At 49.4% G+C, this 24,860-nt stretch overlaps 3 protein-coding genes across 3 annotated transcripts; all 3 read left to right on the top strand.

The window, feature by feature from the left end:
- Positions 1–2,555: 2,555 nt before the first annotated feature.
- BKA67DRAFT_649665 (beta-ketoacyl synthase domain-containing protein) lies at positions 2,556–12,783 on the top strand (the record flags this gene model as incomplete). The annotated part of the gene is made up of 5 exons (XM_046106018.1): positions 2,556–2,984; positions 3,118–3,281; positions 3,352–11,446; positions 11,511–12,505; positions 12,582–12,783. 5 exons carry the CDS (start codon positions 2,556–2,558, stop codon positions 12,688–12,690), a joined length of 9,792 nt encoding a protein of 3,263 aa, XP_045954522.1. The 3' UTR covers positions 12,691–12,783.
- Positions 12,784–19,075: 6,292 nt separating this feature from the next.
- On the top strand, positions 19,076–22,650 carry BKA67DRAFT_662746 (uncharacterized protein; the record flags this gene model as incomplete). The annotated part of the gene is made up of 3 exons (XM_046108066.1): positions 19,076–19,253; positions 19,311–22,363; positions 22,426–22,650. The coding sequence occupies 3 exons, from the start codon at positions 19,076–19,078 to the stop codon at positions 22,648–22,650; spliced, it is 3,456 nt and encodes a 1,151-aa protein (XP_045954521.1).
- Positions 22,651–23,424: 774 nt separating this feature from the next.
- Positions 23,425–24,198, top strand: BKA67DRAFT_662745 (uncharacterized protein; the record flags this gene model as incomplete). Its single annotated transcript, XM_046108065.1, has 1 exon — positions 23,425–24,198. The coding sequence occupies one exon, from the start codon at positions 23,425–23,427 to the stop codon at positions 24,196–24,198; it is 774 nt and encodes a 257-aa protein (XP_045954520.1).
- Positions 24,199–24,860: the final 662 nt, after the last annotated feature.

Genomic DNA, 24,860 nt, shown 5'->3' with positions numbered 1-24,860 from the left:
AATGATCTTGATAGCGGCATATGGCTCCCGTTCTAACAAGCTCCCCACACTGCCTGCAATTTTGTGAGCAGTATCGTACCAGTCTACGCAGTGGACTAATAAGTGTCGGGTGATCCACACCAGACATTCGTCAACGGCGGTCCCTGACCCGTCAAAAAGATTGCCGTCTAGCGTTGAATGAATGGGTTTCATAGGCGTGGAGCAAGGAGGAAAGGAGATACCACGGCGACTTGCATCTTCTAGAACTTGTTGTACAACGACTTCGAGCTGATCTCCTCCGTGATACCATCCATGCACATAGGCGAAGGTTGTTGTCAAGTTGGGAGTAGCTTGCAAATGCGCCCGAAAAGCACAGAGGTCACCCTTAGGCCCCGATATTGATATAGTACCGGAGCTCGAAATTGCGGATATTATTATCCGTCGAGGTCTTTGTTGCGACTGGGGCGGTTGCTCCGGGCCATTCTCTTGGTCGTAGTGATGTGACAAGCTTTGCTCAACTTGTGCTCGCGAGAGGCCACGCACCACAAGGGACATTGTAGCTTCTGGGTCAACAAGCGTGTCAGCATCCCCATCAACATTGCCCGTGGTTTCCATGGTCCAAAGGAAACTGCGGCATGCGATCCAAAAGGCAAGACGGAATCCCTGAACCCCAGAAGCCACAAAATCGTCTAGACTGCGCGAGCGTGCCACTACCGCAGCTGGAAGTATGCCTGAAGAGAAACCAGCCGTGGAGTGAAGTGTATCAAACGAGTGCTCATATGCTCCGTCTTGGTGTAGTATCTCAGCTACATACCGTAGCAACTGGCAGAGATATATGGTGGTCGCCTGAAGCACAGGATGTGTGTGGTATTGCACCACAGGCTGGAGCAGATCGCATGGTGAGCTGAACAATGAGAGTTTGATAGCCAAAAGAACCCGTGACTTGGTGTCTAAACTCTCAACCTCTTCCAAGAATGACGCATGACACTTTGATAAAAGTATATTACCGACACTTATGGATCGAGTGTCTTGTTCTGCGATAGTGGCAGCATTGGGCGAAAATACGGATGGCGATCCCTGGCCGCCAAACAGGACCAGACGATGCTCCATGGTCATGATCGTAAGCGAGCAGCCGCACGAGATAGCTTTGGCTGAAGGCGTCCACCAGAATCAGAACCTGAGAGACTATTTTTTTGAGTAACTTGGATAGTCCCGGTGCCCTGGAACACGATTCGATTCACTGTCAAGAACTATTCTCCCCCCGTCTTTTTTCTCAGCAAAAACACCCACGTATCCAGCATCATGCTATCAGCAATGAATCAACTGGCCAAATGTGGTCTATCTAGGTACCTGGGTACCTTGAGACTGAAGAAGGAAGATTGGTAGGTGGTACCGGATTGCATACATGCGGAATATCCTTCTAACACAACTTTGGTCTAAATGCAACCCTGGAAGCGATAAGGTACGTACTGCCCGCCCATACCGAGGCTTATGTGGACTTGACGAGATCTCCATCATTGTTAGTGCTTATGAGCACCCACTTCATGATATTGTAATACAGACTATGTACTGTAAGTTTTGGATGGCTATTACTTAATTAAGCGGAACGGGGTAGGTATGGAGTTCGGAAAAGCCCTGCAGGGTCGCTTACAGGGGGCGGGTCTGCCGTTGTGCTAGATGCTAGCGGATATACTTGCACCGGATCCTTGAAAAGGACTGCCCCACTGCGGCCTTTTTGATATGTGCTTCGTCCGGATTCGTACTATAATAGATAAGAATCCTTCGCGCTCCAGGCATGCGGCACAGCAGGTTTTAGAATCCCCTGTACCTTGTCAAGTACGTATTATCTTCAGCGGGGTGTCAACGGGTTCAAATGCATCCACTTGACAAGATCCATGTTGACACCCTACACATATGCATTCAGAGACACGACAAGGGTGCCAAAGTATTGACTTTCACCGTAGTCACTGTACTTTGGACCCTGCTCGCATCGCGAAGTTCCATACCTTCTCTTTCACTGCCTCCAGGAATAGTCGTGCTGAAGAATTGTTTGCATCCACACTGCCACGCATCCCCATGCTGGCTCTGCTGACACACGCCGCCTCTCTTCTGACATTAGGGACCGGCTGGGTATCGGGGTTGTCCTCTTTTACCCGAAATAGCTCGATCGTCCGAGACCACAAGTCGAGCTTGATTGCACGTTACTATCTCAGCTCCATAGTGGTCGACCCAAACGCAGCCTTCCAAGCTTGTTCGCTCATTTTCTTGGTCTTCCCATGGCCGACGAGGAAATTGGGGTTATAAGAAAATCCTTTATATGCAATTAGCAAGTTTAGTCCAAGAAATCGACCTAGTAATCGACTGTTCCGGACTTTGTTGGTCAAAAGTGGCGATACTGTGACACTGGAAACGTGCAGACCTTTATATACAATACCTATTAAGATTTTGATCAATTGTTGTTATTCTCATTCGTCTTGATGGTACCTGCCAAATTTTTGTTTCTTGCTCCTTGTATCACTACCCTGGCATAGATATGAATGAATAAGTTCCTGTCAATTGAGCCTTCATTTTCAAATATGGCTGTGTCTGAGAGCCGAATTGCCGTCATTGGAATGGCATGTCGCCTTCCAGGCGGCGCTGACAGTCCAGAAAGCCTATGGTCCATGCTGGCTGAAGGCAGAGACGGACGAAAAGAAGTGCCTAAGGACCGATGGGACTGGAAATCCTTCTACAACAAGAATCCAGCCACCAAAGACACCACAAATTTTAGCCATGCTTATTTCTTGGATGAGGACATATCAGCTTTTGATGCACGATTCTTCAATATCTCTGGTGTTGATGCTGCGACCATTGATCCCCAGCAGAGGCTTCTTCTCGAAGTAACTTACGAAGCACTGGAGAATGCTGGTTTGCCCATCGAGAGCATGCGTGGCTCCGATACCTCAGTGCACATGGGAATGTTTACGAGAGATTATGACAGAATGGGATACAGAGACATGTCCCAGGTGGGCATGGCTCACATCATCGGATCTGGCGAGGCCATCATGGCCAATAGGATTTCATACATTCTGGATCTGAAAGGAAGTTCCAACACATTAGATACTGGATGTGTAAGTGTTGACTCTACATCCTTGCCAGACTCGCTCTTTGGGTTATCTTCTAATCAAGTGCAATATATCACAGTCTGGTGGCCTTGTAGCCCTGCATCAAGCATGCCAAACGTTGAGAGCGGACGAAGCTACAGTGGCTCTGGCTGGGGCGAGTCAGTTATTACTAAGCCCTGACCAGTCTGTTGCTATGTCGTACGTGCCCGAGATGATTTTGGCGGAGTTCTTTCGATGATTGTATAAGACTGAACTGACCAGCACGTAGAGAACTTACCAACAAAGACGGAAGATCTTACACCTTCGACGATCGTGGCGCCGGCTACGCGCGAGGTGAAGGTCTTGGTGTCCTCGTCCTGAAGCGCCTTGATCGAGCCGTGGCTAATGGCGACCACATCCATGCGGTTATCGTGGAATCAGGCGTGGGTCACGACGGCAAGACGTCTGGCATTTTTCTGCCCAATGGTGACGCACAAGAAGCTCTGGCCCGGACCGTCTATGCTAGAGCCGGTCTCGATCCTCGTGAGACCTTGTTCGTGGAAAGCCATGGAACAGGAACCGTGGCCGGCGATAATGCTGAGGTCGGGTCTATCGCTAGGGTGTTTGGCCGTGAAGCAGGACGAACTTCCGAACTGCCTATTGGCAGCATCAAGACCAACATTGGACACTTGGAGGCGGCCAGTGGTATGGCAAGCACAATAAAAGCGATCATGGTTCTCAAAAAGAACAAGATACCGCCGCAGCTCAACTTCAAAACCGCGAAACCATCCCTTCGTCTCCAGGAGAGAGGACTCAAGGTACCACTAGAACTCACTCCACTTGCACCACAAGGACATACGGGACCCAAGCGCGTGTCTGTAAACAGCTTTGGGTATGGTGGAACGAATGCTCACGCCATTCTTGAGTCGTACAATCCTGCGTTTGCGCCCGCTTATGGACATGTCAACGGCAACGGACATGTCAACGGCAACGGACACGTCAACGGCAACGGACACGTCAACGGCAACGGACACGTAAACGGCAACGGACACGTCAACGGCAATGGATGCGTCAACGGCGACGGACATCAATTTGACACTCCTGACTACAGCAGCGAAGCAAAGCTCATAGTCTTATCAGCAAATTCGGAATCGTCTCTTAGCAATACGGTTTCCAACCTGCGACAATGGCTCTCATCGGATCAAGGCCCGTCAGTCTCCTTTGCCGACCTTGCATACACCCTGAACACACGGAGGTCAAAACTTCCATGGCGTTGCAGCGTCGTCTCGAGCAATCCGCAGGAGCTGGAAAAGTTACTGGGAGATGCCAAGCTACGCCCCGTGAAGTCGGCGCGGGAGGTAGCTCTAGCCTTCATCTTCACAGGGCAGGGAGCCCAGTGGTTTGCCATGGGGCGGGACCTTCTGACTGGAGCCGATTCACGAGAGTTTGCATCTTCCATTACATTCTGCAATCAGATTGTCAAGGCTTTAGGCTGCGAGTGGGACCTTGTCGAGGAACTTTCCCGGGACGAGACGTCATCGCGACTAGGTGAAGCCAGGTTTGCTCAGCCAATCACCACGGCGGTTCAGATTGGGCTGATCGACCTGCTCACCACCACCTACGGCATCAAGCCTCAAGCTGTGTTCGGTCATAGCTCGGGAGAAATTGCAGCAGCCTACGCGGCGGGGGCATTAACAAAGGAAAGCGCTATGCGGGTTGCCTACATGAGGGGAATTTGTTCCGCCAAGGCCAAGGCCTTGAACGCAACGCCAGGAGGCATGTTGGCCGTGGGAGAAGGAGAAGATGCAATCAACAAGCGAATCAAGCAACTAAGCGGTGGCAAAGGCAAAGTGACGGTGGCTTGTGTCAACAGCCCCGAAAGCACCACCATTTCTGGAGACGTAGCGGCGTTGCTGGAACTCCAAGCTGCGCTAGGGGATGCATCGGTCTTCAACAGGCGACTCAAGGTCGACTCAGCCTATCATTCTCACCACATGGAGGTTATTGCACCAACATATTTCTCTTCCCTGGAGGGTTTGGTTCATGGCGTGCCACGTGAAGATGTGGCTTTTTTTTCATCAGTCACTGGTGCCCGCAAGCGATCTGATTTTGGGCCATCTTACTGGGTATCCAACCTTGTGTCTCAAGTCAAATTCAGTGCGGCTTCACAACTGGTTGCACAGCACTTGTCTACCACTTATCCCACAGCCACTAACGTATTGATTGAGGTTGGTCCTCACGCTGCGTTGTCGGGACCGCTGAGACAATCGTTATCGGACATCAATTTCAAGTTGTCTTCGGGTGAGTCTTTCAAATACAACTACGTCCCATGCCTTGTTCGAAACACAAACGCGATAAGCACTGTTTTGGCCCTGATAGGGAAGATTTTTGAATCCGGTAGTCCAGTCCAGCTGGACGTAGGAGCGTCAACAGAGAGTTCAATCCCTCACTGTCGGGTTGTCGGGGACCTTCCTTCTTATGCATGGGACCACAGCAACACGTATTGGCGCGAATCACGGCTCAGCAAAGGGAATCGCCTCCGCCCTTTCCCACCCCACGATCTTCTTGGTCTCCTTGAAGTGGGCAGCTCGCTGTACGAGCCACGGTGGAGATACCACGTGAGCCTGGCAAACATTCCATGGCTCCGAGACCACATCGTTGAGGGATTCGTCATTTTCCCGGGTGCCGGCTACCTGATCATGGTCATTGAGGCCATGAAGCAACTATTCCAGCTACGTAAGACGCCAGGCCGCATCACTAACATCAATTTTCGTGATGCTACCTTTTCCAAACCTGTGGTTATACACGACGACAGTGCAAAAGATAGTCAGGAAGTGGAGCTGCAGCTCATCATTACCCCTTCCCGACAACACGTGGGTAGTCCCTGGGAGTACTTCCGTGTAGTTTCCTATGACTCTCAGAATGACTCCTGGATAGACAACTGCAGCGGTCTTGTCTCATGGGACTCCGTTCCCATGGAGACTAGTACTGATCAATCCCAGGCTGATGAGTTTGTGGACGCCCGAGACGATGGCTTGGGTCATTTGACAAAGGCAGCTGCCGATCAGTGGTTGCAGGACGTTCAAGCTCTTTGCCCTATTTCTGTTGACGCAGCAGAGGAGTATCGTGAAATGAAAGCATCCGGCAATGAATATGGCGATACATTCCAGGGCCTAAAAGAAATCAGTGTTGGTAAGGGTCACGCCACGGCTAGAATCGTTGTCCAAGATATTGAACAACAAATCCCCGGGCACTATATGCAACCGCATACCATCCACCCCAGCACCTTCGACTCCATCTTCCAGCTGGAACCAGTGTGCTTCCGTCGAGAAGGTCTTGTGGCCCCTATCATGCCATCCATGCTAGGAGAGATATCCGTGGCAGTGGACATGAACAGCGCCCCAGGCACTGACATCGTGGTAGCTTTGCAGCATTCTCAAAAGACCCCTCGAGATGCTGCATTTTCCTACTGTGCCTATCAGAAGCAGAGTGATGGAACATTCCGCCCAGTGGTCACTGGTAACAACATTGGGACACGGGTCGTCGGATCAGCGGACTCAGATCAGGCCGTTCAAAAGAAAATGACTTATCGTATGGACTGGAAGCCAGATGTTGATTACATAACACAAGCAGACTTTGAGGCATATTTGCCAAGCCCGAGACTCCTTGACGGAAAGACAAGTGACCAGGTGATTGAGGCGCAACTCCATCTAAACGACACAGTCGCGACGATCTTTATTCGCAGGGCAGTCCAGCACATGAGGGAGCAAGACATCTCTTCCGCCCACAACGCTCACCTCTCTGCACTCCTACGCTGGATGATCAAGTGGGATACAACAGAGGCTGGGCAGTTTTTAAATGGCATCACGCTGGAAGAGCAAGCCAGCCTTATCGAGCAAATTAGCAGATCGAACGACATCGTCGGAACAGCCCTGAGTAGCCTTGGACCACACTACGTTGATGTCTTGACCGGAAAGATGGAGGCGTCAGCGCTATTGTCCCAAAATGACGTCCTTGAACGGCTATTCTCCGAATACACCTTGTTCAACAACCACTATACACAGGTCGCTGTATACCTTCAAGCCCTTGCCCACAAGAATCCCAATATGAACGTACTCGCGGTCGGTACTGGCGCCAGAGGTGCCACTATACCGTTGATGGAGGCAATGGAGCGCAATGGCCGGCTACCTGTGGATGCATATACTTACACTGAGATGGACTCCAGCCTCCTCGAGCGTGCGCGGCTCAGGTTTAGCGGATGGGACACCAAGACTGAGCTTAAGATACTCGACATATCGCGCGAACCGCTCGCGCAGGGTCACAGCGCCCACAGCTTTGATCTAATTGTAGTCTCCATGGTCTCCTACGCTGCAGCCCGGGTGGACGTGGCTGTGTCACATCTTCGGAAGCTGCTAAAGCCGGATGGCCGGCTTGTTCTTGTGGAGCTGACGGCGGTTACAGCGGCTCACCACGCCGTGTTTGGCATGCTGGACGGTTCGTGGACGTCTGAGGACGAATACCGGGACAAGGCCCTGATGAGCGTACCGGAATGGGATACGTGTCTGAAGCGTCACGGCTTCAGCGGTACAGACTTTGCCATCCCAGCACATAAGGGCCGGTTCAGCGATGTCAGCAACGTGATTGTCGCTCGGGCCCTCCCGGTCTCTGCGGGGATAACTAACGGTCAACTCCAAAAGGTCAACGAGAAGGCGCTGACAGTAAAGATACACCTCGGCTACTCTGATGACGCATCCCAGGTCGCTCTTGGAGATGCCATGTGTCGCTCTCTGGGGAGCAAAGGCATTACATGTAGCCATGAGGCTTGGAGTACAGGAAGCGCAGCCGAACAAGAGCAAGACCCCAATACTCTAACGATAGTCATTGACTCTGCCGAGCATCCACTACTGCTGGATCCTTGCCCCAAAACTTTTGAGCAAGTCAAGAAACTCCTGCTTCAGGGCGGAAACATCCTTTGGACCAGTTTCCAAGCATCGCCGCCATCTGGTGAAAAGGCAGCCCTTAAGAACATGGTTAACGGAATGGCCAGAGTACTCCGACGAGAGAACCCTGGCCTCCAATTGATCACGGTCGACGTTCAAGACCCCGTCCAACCTTCCAGCGAGAGTGATGCGCTGCAACATATCGTCCAGAAGCTGACAGATGTTACCATTCTATCATTTGGTTCGCCGGACAGTGTTGGAACAGACGAGTTCAGACTAGAGCACGAGTATGCCATTCGTGACGGCAAGTTAACAATACCAAGAGTCATCCCGGACGATCATCTTGCTACGCACATTGACAGTCGCAACAACCCGGAACAGAGCATCAGTGGTGATACGACCCTGCAGGACTGCCAATATCTCAATGATAACAGGCCCCTGAAGTTTGATGTTCAGGTGCCAGGTCTACTCCAAACTATTCGTTTCGTGGATAACGACGACATATTGGGCCCGCTCGGTCCTGAAGAGGTTCAAGTCCAGGCTAGGGCGTATGGTGTTAACTCTAGGGACGTTGCCATTACTTTGGGCCACATGGCACCAGACACGCCAATGACAGGTGAGATGGCTGGTGTCATAACGGCCGTTGGATCGAATGTGCAGTCGTGGAAGACCGGCGACAGAGTCACGGCCCTTTTTGTGCCACAATTTGGTAACCAGGTTCGCATCAATAGCGAGAATGTGGTTGCAATCCCAGACTCAGTCACTTTTGCCGACGCAGCCTCTGTTCCACTGGTGTTCTTTACCGCTTGGTACTGTCTCAACCACGTTGCTCGGATAGAGAAGGGCCAGAGCGTGTTGATTCACGCAGGTTCGGGTGGTGTGGGCCAGTCCGCGATCCAGATTGCACAACTCATGGGAGCCGAGGTATTTGCCACGGTTGGCAGCGTCTTAAAGAAGAAGATGCTCCAGGAGCAGTATGCTATCCCAGACAGTCATATATTCTCATCACGCTCCGGGAAATTTAAAAAACAGATCCTTGACGCAACCAGGGGAAACGGTGTCGATGTTATCCTCAACTCGCTCTCAGGGCAGCTTCTCAGAGACAGCTGGGACTGCCTTGCCCCGTTCGGCACCTTCTGCGAAATTGGCAAGGCGGATATCGTCGGGCGCGGCCAGCTCAGCATGGCAAACTTTGACAAGCAGGCGACTTTCGCTGCCGTGGATACTTCCTATATGTATCGAATGCGCCCTGAAGGGGTGATCCGTGGAGTCAGGGACATATTCGCCATGATTGACCAGGGTTCACTGAAACCTGTGTATCCTGTGAAGACGTTCGATATGTCACGCATTCAGCAGGTCTTCTCTCTTATCGCAGAAAAGAAACACATGGGAAAGATGGTGTTGGTCACCGACGAACAGACCCTTGTGCAAGCCACGCGGCCAAAGGCACCTGCACTCCGGCTACAGCGAGAGGGAACTTATGTCATCGGGGGAGGACTGGGCGATCTAGGCAAAAGAATGGGGCGCTTCCTCGCTGAGAAGGGAGCTGGCCATATCGTAGCGCTCACTCGCCAGGATGTGGACGCTGTGGGTCAGCAACCAGCTGTTGTCGAGGTCCAGAACGCCATCAGCAAAATGGGCGGTACCCTTCATGTCGTCCAGTGCGATATTAGCGATAAAAACAGTGCACATAGTGCCGCGGACAAATTGGCCCACCTCGGCCTACCACCAGTCAAAGGCATCATCCAAAGCGCAACAGTTCTCCGGGACCATCCTTTTGAGTATATCGGGCTTGACGAATGGAAGGACTCCGTGAGACCTAAGGTCCAGGGTACTCTGAACATGCATGAAGCATTTTGTTCCCCTGAAACGACTGATTTCTTCGTAATGCTCTCGTCCGTGGCAAGCATTGTCGGTTCAGCGTCACAAAGCAACTACGCAGCAGGAAATGCCTTCCTGGACGGCTTTGCCCGCGCGGGAAAGCAATTCCCACGAGGCATCACCAGTTATGCGACCATTAATGTTGGAGCTGTCGAGGGCTCGGAACTCGTTGCCGGCGCGTTGGAGCAGGGGAGCGATGTTGCCCGCACCATCGGCTCTGTTTCATTTAGCGATGTTCTTGCTACACTCGAGTATGCAATGAACTCGCGAGCCCGCGCCGACCAAGATGTTGTGCAGCATCTCATGCATTTTAATCGCGACGCTATGGAGGACGCGTTCGGTCCCTCGACGCTGAGCGATCACATGTACGATCATGTTCCCAGCAAGAGGCAGAAGGGTAAGACGGCCAACGAAAGTGCCACTGGCAAAAAGCAAAGCGTCCTCCAGATTGTCGAACAAGCAAAAACGGTTTCCGAGGCCGAGGATATCGTCAGACAGACACTACTCGCCAAGTTCACGGCCTTCATAGGAGATGATGTTCCAGAGGGGCCTATCGCGGCGCTCGGGCTGGACTCTCTCGTCTCGATCGAGCTAAAGAACTGGGTCAAGCACACATTCCGGGCACCATTGCAGATATCCGAGCTCAGCGGTGCACAGAGCATGCTCGCCTTGGCGAAAATCATAGTTTCGCGAATGACTCTTGAGTGCAGCAAGGTCAATAGTACTAGCCCCGTCGACAGCAAAAACAGACAAGGCGTTACAGCTGAAAGCCGGGTAGACTTACAGCCTGCTGTTGCTGCAACTGCGGACGAAATTGAAGTTGCCGATACGCCTGCCGAGCATGGCCAGAATTGTTGTAAGCATCACAAAGAGCTGCCCGTGCAACCGTTACCAGATTTGGATGATGCACTTGACTACTGGCTCGAGACGAACGAACATCTTTTCAGCACGCAACAGCTCGATTCCATCCATAGAGATATTCAAGAAATGCGTGCCTCAGACAGCCCTGCTCGCCAGATTCTTCGGGAATTGTGCGACAAGCACAGAAACGACGACACCAACAGCTGGTTTACCGACATTGTTACAGATGCTCGATTCCTGTGCAGAAGAGCACCGGTTGCTCCGTGGACCAGCATTATGGGAGCACAGCGTGACAGCCGTGGCGAGCGGCACTCTCAGACCGAGCGCGCCGCCATCATTACTTCCACGGCTATCGCCTACAGGCACGCCATGGGCGCGGGCGAAGTCGACCCTCAAGAGGTTGCGGGCAGGCCCGAGTGTACGTGGGGATGGAAATGGCTGTTCAACTCGACACGCGTGCCGCAGCTTAAGTGCGACAAGGTCGTAAGCTACGCGCCATCCCCAGATGATCACTATGCCCAAGATCATGTCGCGGTGTTAAGGAAAGGCCGTGTCTTCAAGGTCATGATCCAGGATGAAGATGGTAAAGACGTGCCAATCCAAAAGCTCCAGGCAACCTTTGAAGCCATTGTGGAGAGGGTGGAAGACAATGATGTATTGTCAGGTTTGTTGACAACTGATGAAAGAGACTCCTGGGCCAAGGTAATACCCAATCCGGCTAAGTGCTTTCCTCGTGATCAAATCAAGCTAACATATCCGTTTACAGACAAGAGAAGATCTAGTGGCATTGAGTCCTGGAAATATCGAGTACTTGCACGTTCTTGACTCTGCCATGTTCGTCCTCTGCCTGGACACCGCAAGCCCAGACACTCCTGAGCAGATCGCGCGTGAGGGGTACATCGGCAACGGTACAAATCGCTGGTTTGACAAGGTGCTGCAGTTCTATGTGAGCGCAAACGGTCGCTCCGGTCTGATCACCGAACATGGAATCCTCGACGGTACTACTGCTACCCGCCTTCTGGAATGGATTGCCAAAGCCATGGATGCTTACCCAGCTGGGTCGATTAGTCGCAACGGCTTTTTGCCCACTGATATCGATCTTAAGGAGGTCATCCTCCAAACAACTCCCGAGCTTAAGAATCACATGATTGTCCTCCGGAAACGTTACCAGCAGGCCACCTCCACGTCGACTTATGTTCGAGAACAGCTCGATGAGTTCGGCACTGACTTTCTCCTGCAGTCTCGAGTACCTGTGAAAGGAGTCATAGACTTGACCTTCCAACTAGCCTTGCGATTGTTCTTCGGTCAGAACATGGCTTCATGGGAGCCCACGAGTGGGGCTGTATTTCACGCTGGCCGTGCCGATGCCATGCAGAGAGCCACATCTGCGGTCAATTCTTTCTGCGATGCTACCGCTAGGGTCTATCAGCTTGAAGATGACCAGTTCGACCGCGTCATGTCTTCTCAGCTGAGGGCCCTTCTGTTGGCAGCGACCAAGTCGATGAACGCCGACATGCAGATCTTATTCACCGGCCGCAGCTGCCAGCGAGTCTTCGAGGTGTTAGCTTATTTATGGCCAACAACCAATGTCAGCGCTCCTAAGCCGGCTTTCTTGAGCGATATGGTCTTCTTCGGCAGGCCAAGTCCACCCATCTTTGCGCAAACTAACTCGCTTGAAGGCGAGATGACCATTGAAGACTTTGTCCATCTAATACCAGATACTGACGGTTTCTGGTCTTTCATGAGTCCGGAGAAGAACAAGTAAGTAATTCGCGTGCTTGTTGCCGGCCACTAGAACGAGATCACTGGACCAAGTTGTACTAATCTACGAACGCAGGATCTCAGTCTGTCTTACCGGCGGGTCGGAGGAACGGACGGCAGCTTTCGTCAAGGAACTCCATCGCGCCGCAAGAATAATGCGCGACATTGTTCGAAATCGTGTTTGATTTACTGCGCAAGTATAAAGACCGGTCAATCATACGATTAGCCAAAGCATTGTGGGATGTTTCCCCATATTTCGTCTCAGCAGCGACATTGCGATGCAATTGAACTTGGAAGTGGGACCGTGAACCTGGAGAGCTGCGGCCTGGGTTGCTAATGTGGAATCTCCCCCGCACTACGGAGTGCATATGTCCAGTTACCATTTTCGTGAACTCTCAAGCCGATTGCCAGACCGAACACGCAATCTCCCCAATCCTCTGGTCAATGCAAATATTATACATTGCCTTTCTTTGCTGATTTCAAGGTAAAAGCCGTGTGAAGCACGCTTCCGTACGATTTGCATCGACAACAAATTATGTTATTACTGGCTAGCGTCAACCAAGCCTTTCGCTTCCTACCGTACGTAGCTGATCCTAATCCGCGACCCCAGCCTTATTCCCTGCTTCTCTGCCCCAGGTGGTCAGAAGGGACGCCGGTCGTGGAAGGGTCTTAACCTAGAAGTCTCCGGCTGGAGGAAACGAGACATGGCATTGAAACTATGAAGATAGATAGAGAGGATTCAGATCAAATCGAGCGACAAGTCCATCCATTCCTCGTATGGAATACTTGTAAACAGACTATCAGCTATGTTGCCATTCAAACTACTATAACCTAACCTTAAGGCGTTCTAGTCTAGCTACGGAAGCAGCTCTTTAAATGTCACAATTCAGGGCGCAGCACTGCACAGACTGCATGGTATGGATTGACATGAACTGCTTTCTCCTCACAATTATACACATTAGTTAGCACTTGACTAATAGATGACTCGATCAAACGTATTGACAACTGTTGACACTACCATTCAAGGCCTCGACTTTCTGCCTTTTCCATAAGCAAGCATATCTCCAAACTTTCTTTATGTCCATTCGTCCCTTAGGATCTGATGTTAACATTCTAAGGACAAATCAGTGAAGTCGACGATCTCATCATCCGTCACTCGATACACTTAACCCACCATGTCATCGTGCATTGGCTTGCACGACACCTGGTCCCTGTTGTCTACAGCACAGGCTCACATCGCCAGCTTACCGCCTAATCCTTGCACTGCGCCTTATACCATGAGTGACCGACTAGAGGAGGGCGCGTTTGAGACTGTACTTTGCTTTCTGTTGTACTGCTGCCAGCACAACTTGACGCATTCGATGATCATTTCGTACTATATTTCGCAAGCGTTGAGACTTTCGTGCAGCAAGGTTGCGTCACCCGTCCGATTCGCGCGTTCTGCTCTAGAAAGCAATTGCCACTCGGTCTAGTTTCTGGGCAAGATAATCTCGCTGCACCACTTCAACTTTGAATCGTTCATTTACGAGCTCATTCGACTGGTGAATGCAGAATACTCAGATACGGGGTCTGAAGACTCAGATTGATCTTTGTGCGCTGGAATTACATCTGCCGCTCTTGGTGTTCTCTAAAGCTTTCAAGTTTCTTACGGCTTTCTTGAAGGTCTTCTACGATCCAGCCCCGCGATATCACGGATATGGCTTTTCGAAAGCATCGAGCCACTCATAGATTCGTTCTTCTTGCAGCTCAGCTGTGTCTTCAATGACTACGTCTTCACGCGAGAGGAGATCCTCGAGCAAATTGGTTGGGATATGAGAGAGGGACCAAAAGTCTACTACAGCCAGATCAGATGCGCGGTTGAGGGGCTCATTGCAGCAAAAAACTCATTTCCAGCTTGTAGCAGATGCATGCATGTCGCAAGTGACCAAATCTCACTTGCCGTTCCATGAGTAGTATCGCACAACCGCACTCCAGGGGTACTATAAGCACTTAGCCGTGTTGTGGAGGTATTGAGGAGGGCTGAGGACCGGCACGCTTGGCTAAAGTCTATAAGCGCCACTTTACCTACCCGAAAATCACTTTCTAGCAGACTTAGGTTTGCCCTCTGGACTATACATACTTGGGCCCGTAGTGCGCCAGTGTCTTGATCAGTGGTGTTAGTTTCAGTGGGGTTGGCTTTTGCAAGGATTTCTCAATCAGGCCCTTGCATGAAATAGTCCACATCTATTGGTCTGCTAGCACCATTGTAAACTTCTGTGGGCGAATATCTCCATATGATATACCATTCTCGTACAAAGATTCCACTGTAGAGACCAGGCGAAGGCAAAATCCTTTGAGATGTTCTGGCGTGTCTAGGCCAACACCATCAAGGCTGTCTAGCAGGTTAGGTCCTAACAGCTGCGTGACGAGACAAAGGTACTGCCCGTTGGGCGTCAACCCAAAACTTCTCGATAGGTATCACGATCGAAAAAGGCAAGTTTTGTTCTACCGGCTTTCGTAGCAATATCTCAACCTACACATTGTCATGGCATCAAAGGAATGAAGTCTTGGCCCCCATAACTTTCACAGCCCTATAGCAATGTGCATAATACTTAAAGCACAGCCATACAGTCGCAGAGACCCCGGCTCCAAGTTTATGAACAAACTGAAAGCGATTCTCAACATCGATATAGTCCCCTGACTAGATAAGATGGAACCCTCCGGGCCTATCTCTGTCCATATCCTTCTGATGAGCGGCTGAACAGGCATCAAGCGGCTGAAAAATGGGCTGCAGACGTCCACTTGAATCTTCATGTGGCTGAAATTCTGCAGGAGTGGGCGCAACGGATTCCTTACTGACACAATACAGGTCGTCCGATAGGTTTCCGTGGCATGGTTGATCTTCTTACCGGTTTGAGGGGTGTGGGTTGTTCTACTTTTGACAAAGACACTCAGATGAAGCAGATCCCACTGGAAGACTATGGCGTTGTATTTTCAAGTGTTCGAATCTTTAGAATCTGTGCTTTGGAGTCACTATTGGTCCAAACCACAACAGGCATGTGGATACAGAAGGGGATGATGGGACGCAAACGTATTGTCGTGCCCCCGCACGTATTGCTAAAAATGATTAGTCGTAATTTTATCTAAGCTATTATTGTGAACTCGGTTGACAGAACACACTCAGCCAGATGAGTACGTGAAGACTCTCTTATAAATGGCTCCCAGGCTCAGGAGCTCATACATTACAAAACACAATACTAGGATGGGACCTAATCCTACGACCACGGTAGGATAACACCGGGAAGTAATATTTTGCGGCCTTGACAGACCGTCAGGGCTATACCAGTGACAACTGCGTCGACTGTTATTGGATAGAACTGTCTTAGGAAGTCGCTTACGTGAAGCGTACCGCCAGATATTATACGATGATGAGTTTCGTGGCCTGCAATATATTGCCCTTGAACTGTGACAGATGTTTTCTAAGACAGATACTGCTGATCGTGCAGGCTTCGATGGTCCGTCGAAATTGAGTGTCGTTCGGCTCCATCCTTTCAAGAAATAGTGGTGCCGCAAGTTTATTAGTGTAACCCGTTCTTAATTCGTGTAACTAAATATGTCCATGTCAATAATTGTTAAAGTTGGGCTCATCACCATTAAACATACATTCAAACATAATTCGTCGATTTTATATAAGAACAAAGGTGTATATCGTCAGCCAAAGCATATGCTTGCAAAATCATAGGCATTAGTGCACCAGTGCATCAGTGCAGTCTGTTCGTGCAGTATTCAGGGTTCAATCAAGGTGTACAGTAGCCGAATATTTGACGGTTGCAGACGTCCTTAATAACAAAACATCAAATAATTCAAGGCTTTAACTATACTTCGTGATGTTTCAGCATTTGTGATCACTAGGGTATAATAACACGCAACGACCAAATCGAGAATAAGATGCATCATGTTAGCGATTTGATTTCCTATTTCTTCGACACATACTACAATTAACGGCTTATCTATAGAATAACACCATAATAAGTCAAGTATGCTAGGGCATCCACTATTGGTCCTTTCCTTTTGTACTCAAGTTGGGGCTATGTTGCAATTTATGTCGAAATTACGGTCACTTGGTTCAGGCAAACGGGAAAAGGAAGCAGGAAAGAAGCAAGACAACCTTGTAGTTTGAAGTATTAAGGCCACTGCTGAAAGTCTCGGTTGCACCTGCATTTGGCGTTGAGCGGTTTTACTGAATTCTGTCAGCCCATTCGACCGCCAGAGATTGATATGTCAAGCAGGAGTTCCGCTGTGGCAAAAGGGTTGGGCCGGCTCTGAAATGGGTTCAGAGTATGCCGAAATCCTCAGCTTTTACGTACATGTCTAGGTCTTTAAATCGTTATAGGCCAAATCGGCTGCAGCACAGGCATGAACCAGGCCGTCTTTGTCGGCAACTCGGCATTGCACTGGCGCTAACCTCTCAGCGCACCAATTTGACACAGTTGATCGGTCTCATTCCTTCACAATTCAACATTACTTACTGTTACTATGCAATGACAGTTCACAAGACGATATGAAGATCCGTTTCAACTCATTCAAAGATTTAGAAATGAGTATAACTCGTAATTCCCCGCATGTTTGATCTAGCCTAACCACACTTGGGGTGTAGTCAAATTTACTGTGGAAGTCTACCCTGAGGTTGAGTTCAAACGTGCTGCTTCAGGATTGCAATCCTGAAAGCCGCGATTGCAAGGCATTTCAAAGAAATGGATGTTATTCTTCAAGAGACGTTAAGCGGCATATACAAGATATTCAAGTGTAAGGACATAATGTATCAGATTATGGGATCGACTCACTGCGCTGCACCTCTACGGCCAGTTTCGCCATCGTCAACAAGAATTGTTAAAAAATATAATCCGTGTCCATAGTGTAGCCATGTACTGACAGGCCAGGCACTAACCAGCGTTGCCGCAATATTTTACACCCGTTCCGCCATATGGCAACGGTATTCGCATTGACTCAGAACGTAATAGCTGTTGGGGCGGTGCTGGGATGACCCATTCAAGAACACGCTTCTTATTGTGCAGTCCAAATTTCTTTTGAAAGTATTTGGCCCGACTGTGTAAGATCTAGCGCAACATTACTGAGGAATGAACACAGATACCAACACAAATGGCGTGGTATCCGAGTCCGCAATACTCAAATGATGGCTGAGGTTTTCTTTTGCTGGCCAGTACTAGTCCATTCACGTAGGGTTCTCAGAGGTGGCCTCGCATCACGACTGATCGCACAGAAGAATGAAGCTCTTGTAGGTGTTCGTTTACGAATTGGTTCCTCTGCTCTCTCTTGTACTAAATGTTGTCCAGCAGACACCAAAATCTCAAAATTTAATTGTAGCGGGGGGGTGCATGTAAGCATATTAACCGTCGCTTCTAACTGATTACACCACTTACTTCAAAAGCTACTAGACTAACCTAGGTCGAAAGAGTGACACTTGGCGCTTTGACATGCCTTTGCCATATCCCATAGGCTTGAGGTTTGAGGCTGAGAGCAGGTTGGGTTGACCTTGTTACAATAATGCGCGTTCCGTCTCGCATGGTCTTTGCGGCAAAGGATTTCTTGACAAGATGCCATTTAACCTTGTCAAGCCACAGTCCCGATTAGGCTATATTCAGCCATGGATTTAGTGGCCACGTGCATTTCACGTCGGGCGCGTGCCATGAGGATGAGCTGATACAAAACTTTAATTGTCTTAAGCTGCCGACCAGAGACAAGTGCTGAAAGGTATTTTCCAGTAGACATTTGCTTACGGAAAACTGAATTCGCTTAGTATTGCCACAGACTTACCGACAACACCTATCAAAGACATGTTCCTGGTTCCCCGTTCACTGCCATGAGTCTAGGCTCGCGGGTAGCTAAACGTAACTGTTCTTTTGTTGTTTCAAGGGACCAGGGAAGTGTTGACCTGAAACTTAAATGTTAACCAACTGACTGACATTGACAAATATCAATTCGCACAGGTAGATACAGCAAGCGGCTGGAGCTGCCTTGGCGCCTTGCTGACAAAGTGGAAACAAAAATACTGCGGGTGGCCATGGGTACCCAGCTAACTACTATCATTCACAGAGAATGAAGAACCCTTTGCACCCGGGATGATATGAGTTACACCATTCTCATGTCCAGATATGAAAAGCTTCTCTTGATATGTCCTGGTAATTTTTACCCCTGAATGAGTAGACTTGAATCGAAAAGCTGTGGTCCAAGCTTTAGGGGGACGCCTTTGAGGCGTTCAAGCAACGGCAGACATGGCGATGTCTCAAGTATTAGCAAACTCATTCGCACCTGATCCAATGGTAGGATATTCGGCTTGGTGATAGTCTTGGAGGCCAAGTCTAATAGTAATCTTCCAGTTTGGTCGCAATGCTCTGCATAGTCTCATATTCCGAGCCATCGTGTACATACATATAAAGGAGACGATTCCTCAATACATTAAATTCGAAGAGATGCAGCAATAGGTAGCCACCTTCCTTTTGCTTGAGCTGGATTTCTTCCCTGGTCATTCAATATTCTTTTTAACGGACAACAATCTTCCACGCTGCTACGATGATCATCTTTATTTTACCACTAATCTTCACAGCGGCTCTTGCTACGGCTAAGCCACTTCAAGAGCGCGCTGAATGCCCCAGCATTGTCTCTAATTTTGATGACCTCGTCTCTGCAGGGCCTCGCGCGGCTGCAAGGCCTGTGAATACCTACAACGGACTCAAGTACCAGGACTTTTGTGCGAAGCCCTCTTAACTTCCAAGTTCGCATACGGTGACTAATATGGGCCATTTAGTTTTCGAAGATCCTCATGATGTAACTGGACAAGTACCTTATGGTTTCATCCCAGCCTCTGGTAGTAATGTTGGACTCTACTTTGGTGACTCGACTCCTATCATCAAGTCGAACTACATCGGCTCTAAGATTGCGTCTTTCGACCTTGAATCGTTCAGCTTCGGTTGCGCACTTGGCTTGAATAGCACTGCGTATGGCATCGCGCGTTGTATTGTGGCAGTATTCGGTTACAGGGGTGGTGCAAGGGTTGCGTCTCAATCTTTCAACTTCCTCCCAACCACACGCCAGTCCACGGCAGAGTTCCTTACAGCTACTCTCAGTGGAGACTTCACGAATCTCGACAAAATTCGATTTGGTACGGTCTATGCCCCATCCTTGGCCGCTGGCTCAGACCTTGCCAACGCTGGGTTTGTTGGGGCGACGTGGTTTGACAACATACAAGCCACACTGCACACAAGTGGGACTGCCGCTTGCCCGGTTGTCAACTTGGGCACGACCACATCATCCCATATCTCTAGCACTACCTCCGCAGTTTCCTCATCCAACATTATCAGCACGACTACGCCAATCATCTCGATCAGTAGTGCTGTCAACAGTACCACGAGCTCTTCCCCAGAGTCTATATCTACAGGGTCTTTGGCGAGTTCGACCGATACATCTGCATTTACCAACGTGACGCAGAGCTCAACCACAAGTGACGAAACCACAAGCGCAACCACAGTCATCAGCCCAACGTTGACGTTGCCCAGTATTACAGACTCGGCAACTTCGACTCTCGAGCCTACTTTGACAGTGTCCACTCTCTCGATTATCACAAATTCATCGACTTTCACAGATAGCGCTTTGACAACTTCAAGCACCACGCAAACAACAACCAGCAGCGATGAGCCAACGATTACTGAGTCAACTATCACTGAGTCACCGATCACCAGTGATGGACCCACAATCACCGACTCGTCAATCACGGAGTCTACAAGTGACAGCTCTACTACCAGTGATGATGTTACAACTACCGAGACATCATCAGATTTTACGGTTACGGAATCAAGCACTAGCGGATCTGCAACTATCAGTATTGATCCTACCTTCACCGAGCCAACTAGCTCGGAATCGACGATCACAGAATCCGCTGCTGTGACCACGACATCGAGCGATGAGCCTACTGTCACTGAGACAAGCAGTGAAAATACTATTACCAGCGATGAGCCAACCATCACTGAGAGTACAACGACGAGTGATGAGCCCACGATTACAGAGAACACCAGTGAAAGTAGCACCTTCAGTAATGAGCCAACCATCAGTGAGCCTACGACCTCATCAACGATTACTGATGAACCGACGATCACTGGACCTACCGTCACTGAGTCCACGATCACTGATGAACCTACCATCACTGAACCCACTATCACTGAACCCACTATCACTGAACCCACTATCACTGAACCCACTATCACTGAACCCACTATCACTGAACCTTCGATCACAGAATCCACGATCACTGATGAGCCTACCATCACTGATGAGCCTACTATCACGGAATCCACGATCACTGACGAGCCTACTGTCACCGAACCCACCATCACGGAATCCACGACCACTGATGAGCCTACTATCACTAGTGAATCCACGACCACTGATGAACCTACCATCACTGATGAGCCTACTATCACGGAATCCACGATCACTGACGAGCCTACCATCACTAGTGAATCCACGACCACTGATGAGCCTACCATCACTGAACCTACGATCACGGAATCCACGACCACTGATGAGCCTACTATCACTAGTGAATCCACGACCACTGATGAGCCTACCATCACTGATGAGCCTACTATCACGGAATCCACGATCACTGACGAGCCTACTGTCACCGAACCCACCATCACGGAATCCACGACCACTGATGAGCCTACCATCACGGAATCCACGATCACTGATGAACCTACCATCACGCAATCCACGATCACTGATGAGCCTACCATCACTAGTGAATCCACGACCACTGATGAGCCTACCATCACTGAAGAACCTACCATCACGGAATCCACGATCACTGATGAGCCTACCATCACTAGTGAATCCACGACCACTGATGAGCCTACTATCACAGAATCCACCATCACGGAATCCACGATCACTGATGAGCCTACTGTCACCGAACCCACCATCACGGAATCCACGACCACTGATGAGCCTACCATCACCGAACCCACCATCACTGAACCTACCATCACAGAATCCACGATCACTAATGAGCCTACCATCACTGAACCCACCATCACTGAATCCACGATCACAGAATCCACGATCACTGATGAGCCTACTGTCACTGAACCCACCATCACGGAATCCACGACCACTGATGAGCCTACCATCACTAGTGAATCCACGACCACTGATGAACCTACCATCACTGATGAGCCTACTGTCACTGAACCCACCATCACGGAATCCACGACCACTGATGAGCCTACCATCACTAGTGAATCCACGACCACTGACGAGCCTACCATCACTGAAGAACCTACCATCACTGAAGAACCTACCATCACGGAATCCACGATCACTGATGAGCCTACCATCACTGAACCCACCATCACTGAACCTACGATCACAGAATCCACGACCACTGATGAGCCTACCATCACCGAACCCACCATCACTGAACCTACCATCACAGAATCCACGATCACTGATGGGCCTAGTATCACTGAACCCACCATTACTGAATCCACGATCACAGAATCCACGACCACTGATGAGCCTACTATCACTGAACCCACTATCACTGAACCTACGATCACAGAATCCACGACCACTGATGAGCCTACCATCACTGACGAACCTACCATCACTGAACCTACCATCACTGAACCCACAATTACTGACGAGCCAACGACCTCGTCTACAATTTCTATAGAGCCTCCCATCACAGATGAGCCCGCCACTCTCACCACTGAAACAACAATCTCGACTTTAGTCACTACCACATCCTCCCTTCCTCCAGCCGTCACGAGCCCCAGTTCTGATTTTAACATCACCATTCCAATTGTGAGCCATTTCCATTACCATACCCTCAATCTTGGAGTGACTAGATTACTAAACATCGACAGGACGGCCGACCTCCCTTGTCTACCAACGGCCGTTGCGGTACCGAGTATCACGGTACAGATTTCGGCACTCGCTGTCCTGGAACGCAGTGCTGCAGCTTGTGGGGATGGTGTGGTGATGGCGGTCTGTGGTGTGCGACTTGCCAGACTGACTTTGGAGCTTGCTTCAAGTTCGGCAACTTCAGATTCAAGATCCCTAACAACGTTACCTCCACGGATCCAAAGTAGACGGTTTGATTATGGAGCCATTCTTTTTCCTCGCAGCTGTGCACTACTTGTCGACAGCCAAAGGTCCTAAAATTGTGGTTGAAAACGCCTATCAGAGAAACGTCGGTTGAAAATCGAACAAGTTCTTTCTTGAATCAATTTCTTGAGCAACGTGTTCATTCAACTTTTAAATTCCCCGATCCTTGGTATACTCTTAGTATAGCCTAATAATAAAACCAGTCAATTGTGTTTTTACTACCAGATTTTGCTCACACCACTGATCCAGGATTTCTTCGCATATATGGGCCATTGTTCAATCCCAATGATTTCAGTGATAAGCCCAAAGGTTCAGCTACATATAGGGTTCCCCCACCGGTATTTAGTGACTGACAGCTATTTCCCGGGTAGCTAGCAAAAAGAAATTCAAATGTGGTGTCGTGGTTATATCCAGGACCTGCTTCTACGACAGTAACCATTCAGTAGCGACTTGCATTTCAAACGACCAGAATCATCAGAACACTACTTCCGGACATCATCAGATCAGTCTGCAGGCAGATCCACGTTTTGCTTATATCCTAACTTTGTTCCCTCTTCATCTAGAAACCTATACTTTCCAGAAACCAACACAATCACATCTCACCAATGCCATACGACAAAAACAACTTAACACAATCACATCTCACAAATGCCATAGTATAGAAAGCGAGACTTGACTCGATCTTACTTTGTAAACCATTTATTTCGCAACAATGTACCAATCTATTTCACAACCCTCTACAGTTACACTCTCAGAAAATGGCTTTCTACCAGTTCTCACGTTTACCGGTGGAGATCCGCATCCTAATCTGGAAGTCTGCTCTGAAGGCAACAGCGATAGAATTAGGAGCCCTAACACCAAGCGGGAGGCCGCCACTCAGCAGCAAAATCTGGTATAAATTAGGCGACGGACGTAACCACGCAGTGCCCCAGATCAATCATGAAGCAAGGCAGGTGGCTTTCGAAACGTGCAAACTGCAGCCTTTTCCCGTTTCCCTCATTTCCGGTGGCCCCTCGGTCCATTTCAGGGTAACAATATACGTCAACTGGAACGAGGATATTTTCCTCATTGAACAATTCCATCTAGGATTTCACGAAGACGTGTTTCGAGTGTCCCCAGCGCCAGCAACAAAATCTGGTTTGCCCTTCAAGCGTTTGGCTCTGTCATTTTCATACACGCCCAATTCATCGCTTCTTGATCAAAGCATGACTCATGGTTACGATCGAGCCATGTTCTATTGGTTTGGTATCTACTTTGTTCCCGGCAATATCACCCCACCTGGTATTGCGAGCAGTAAGCTCAAGTTGAAGGAGTACATCATCCTCGGAAAGCACGCAAACTGTGAACCAGTGGGTTCAGGGTGCAGGTTTGCCGGCTCAGAAGAACAGTGTGAGCAGGAAAAAACTTATGTTGAGAAATTACGGGAGACCTTTAATTTCGCGGATGAGCGAGGCATACAATACTACTATCCTGGCGAAGGTCCTTTCCACAGACACGTTCAAGAGAAAGACTGGAAAATGTTCGAACGATGATGGTTTAATCTACGTAGACATTTATCGGGAAGCGACACAGGGCTGTGCTGGTGATATGAATAGTCCTGTTCTCGTGGAAGTATCAAGGTTGTACTATGAGTGATAGTTCCTAAGAGTTAGGCACACAACATATACATTTAGACGATACAAGGACAACTCTACTAATAAAATTGAGCGTCCAGACCCTAGGACTGTCTGCGCTTTGATGCCTTGACCATTCGATTTCCGAAGCGAGCCTAGAAATACCCTTGTATAACCACATTCCCTAGGGGCAGAATTGAACATTGCTCATGCCATGTATTCTTGACATTTGACCGGCAGAGAGAATTGTATAAAAGTGGCCCAGATACCCCGTAACGCTTCCTGTGCTTTGAACAGCCTCGCCAGGCCAAGACCATCGAGAGAGAAAATGGCTTGACCGCATAAAACAAGAAAGGGTAAACTTATTCCATTCTTTTGCCTTATTTCTATTTGAAATTCATATCATGATTTGAGAATTTGCCTTGAACAGCAGGAGTACATGGATCTGGGTCGATCTAAACAGACTGCGAATTCACAACCCCCCCCCCCATCTTCGAAATCAGGCGGTCCCATAGACCTTCAAGGAGTCTCGACATGTGGCGCAGGTTACCTGTGGTCCCAAGCCACTTCGGATGTGTCCT

The sequence above is a fragment of the Truncatella angustata genome, assembly GCF_020726525.1.
Source record: "Truncatella angustata strain MPI-SDFR-AT-0073 chromosome Unknown BKA67scaffold_8, whole genome shotgun sequence".
Classification (NCBI taxonomy): domain Eukaryota; kingdom Fungi; phylum Ascomycota; class Sordariomycetes; order Amphisphaeriales; family Sporocadaceae; genus Truncatella; species Truncatella angustata.
The sequence above is the reverse complement of the archived record's forward strand: the minus strand, read 5'-3'. Positions and strand labels throughout refer to the sequence as shown.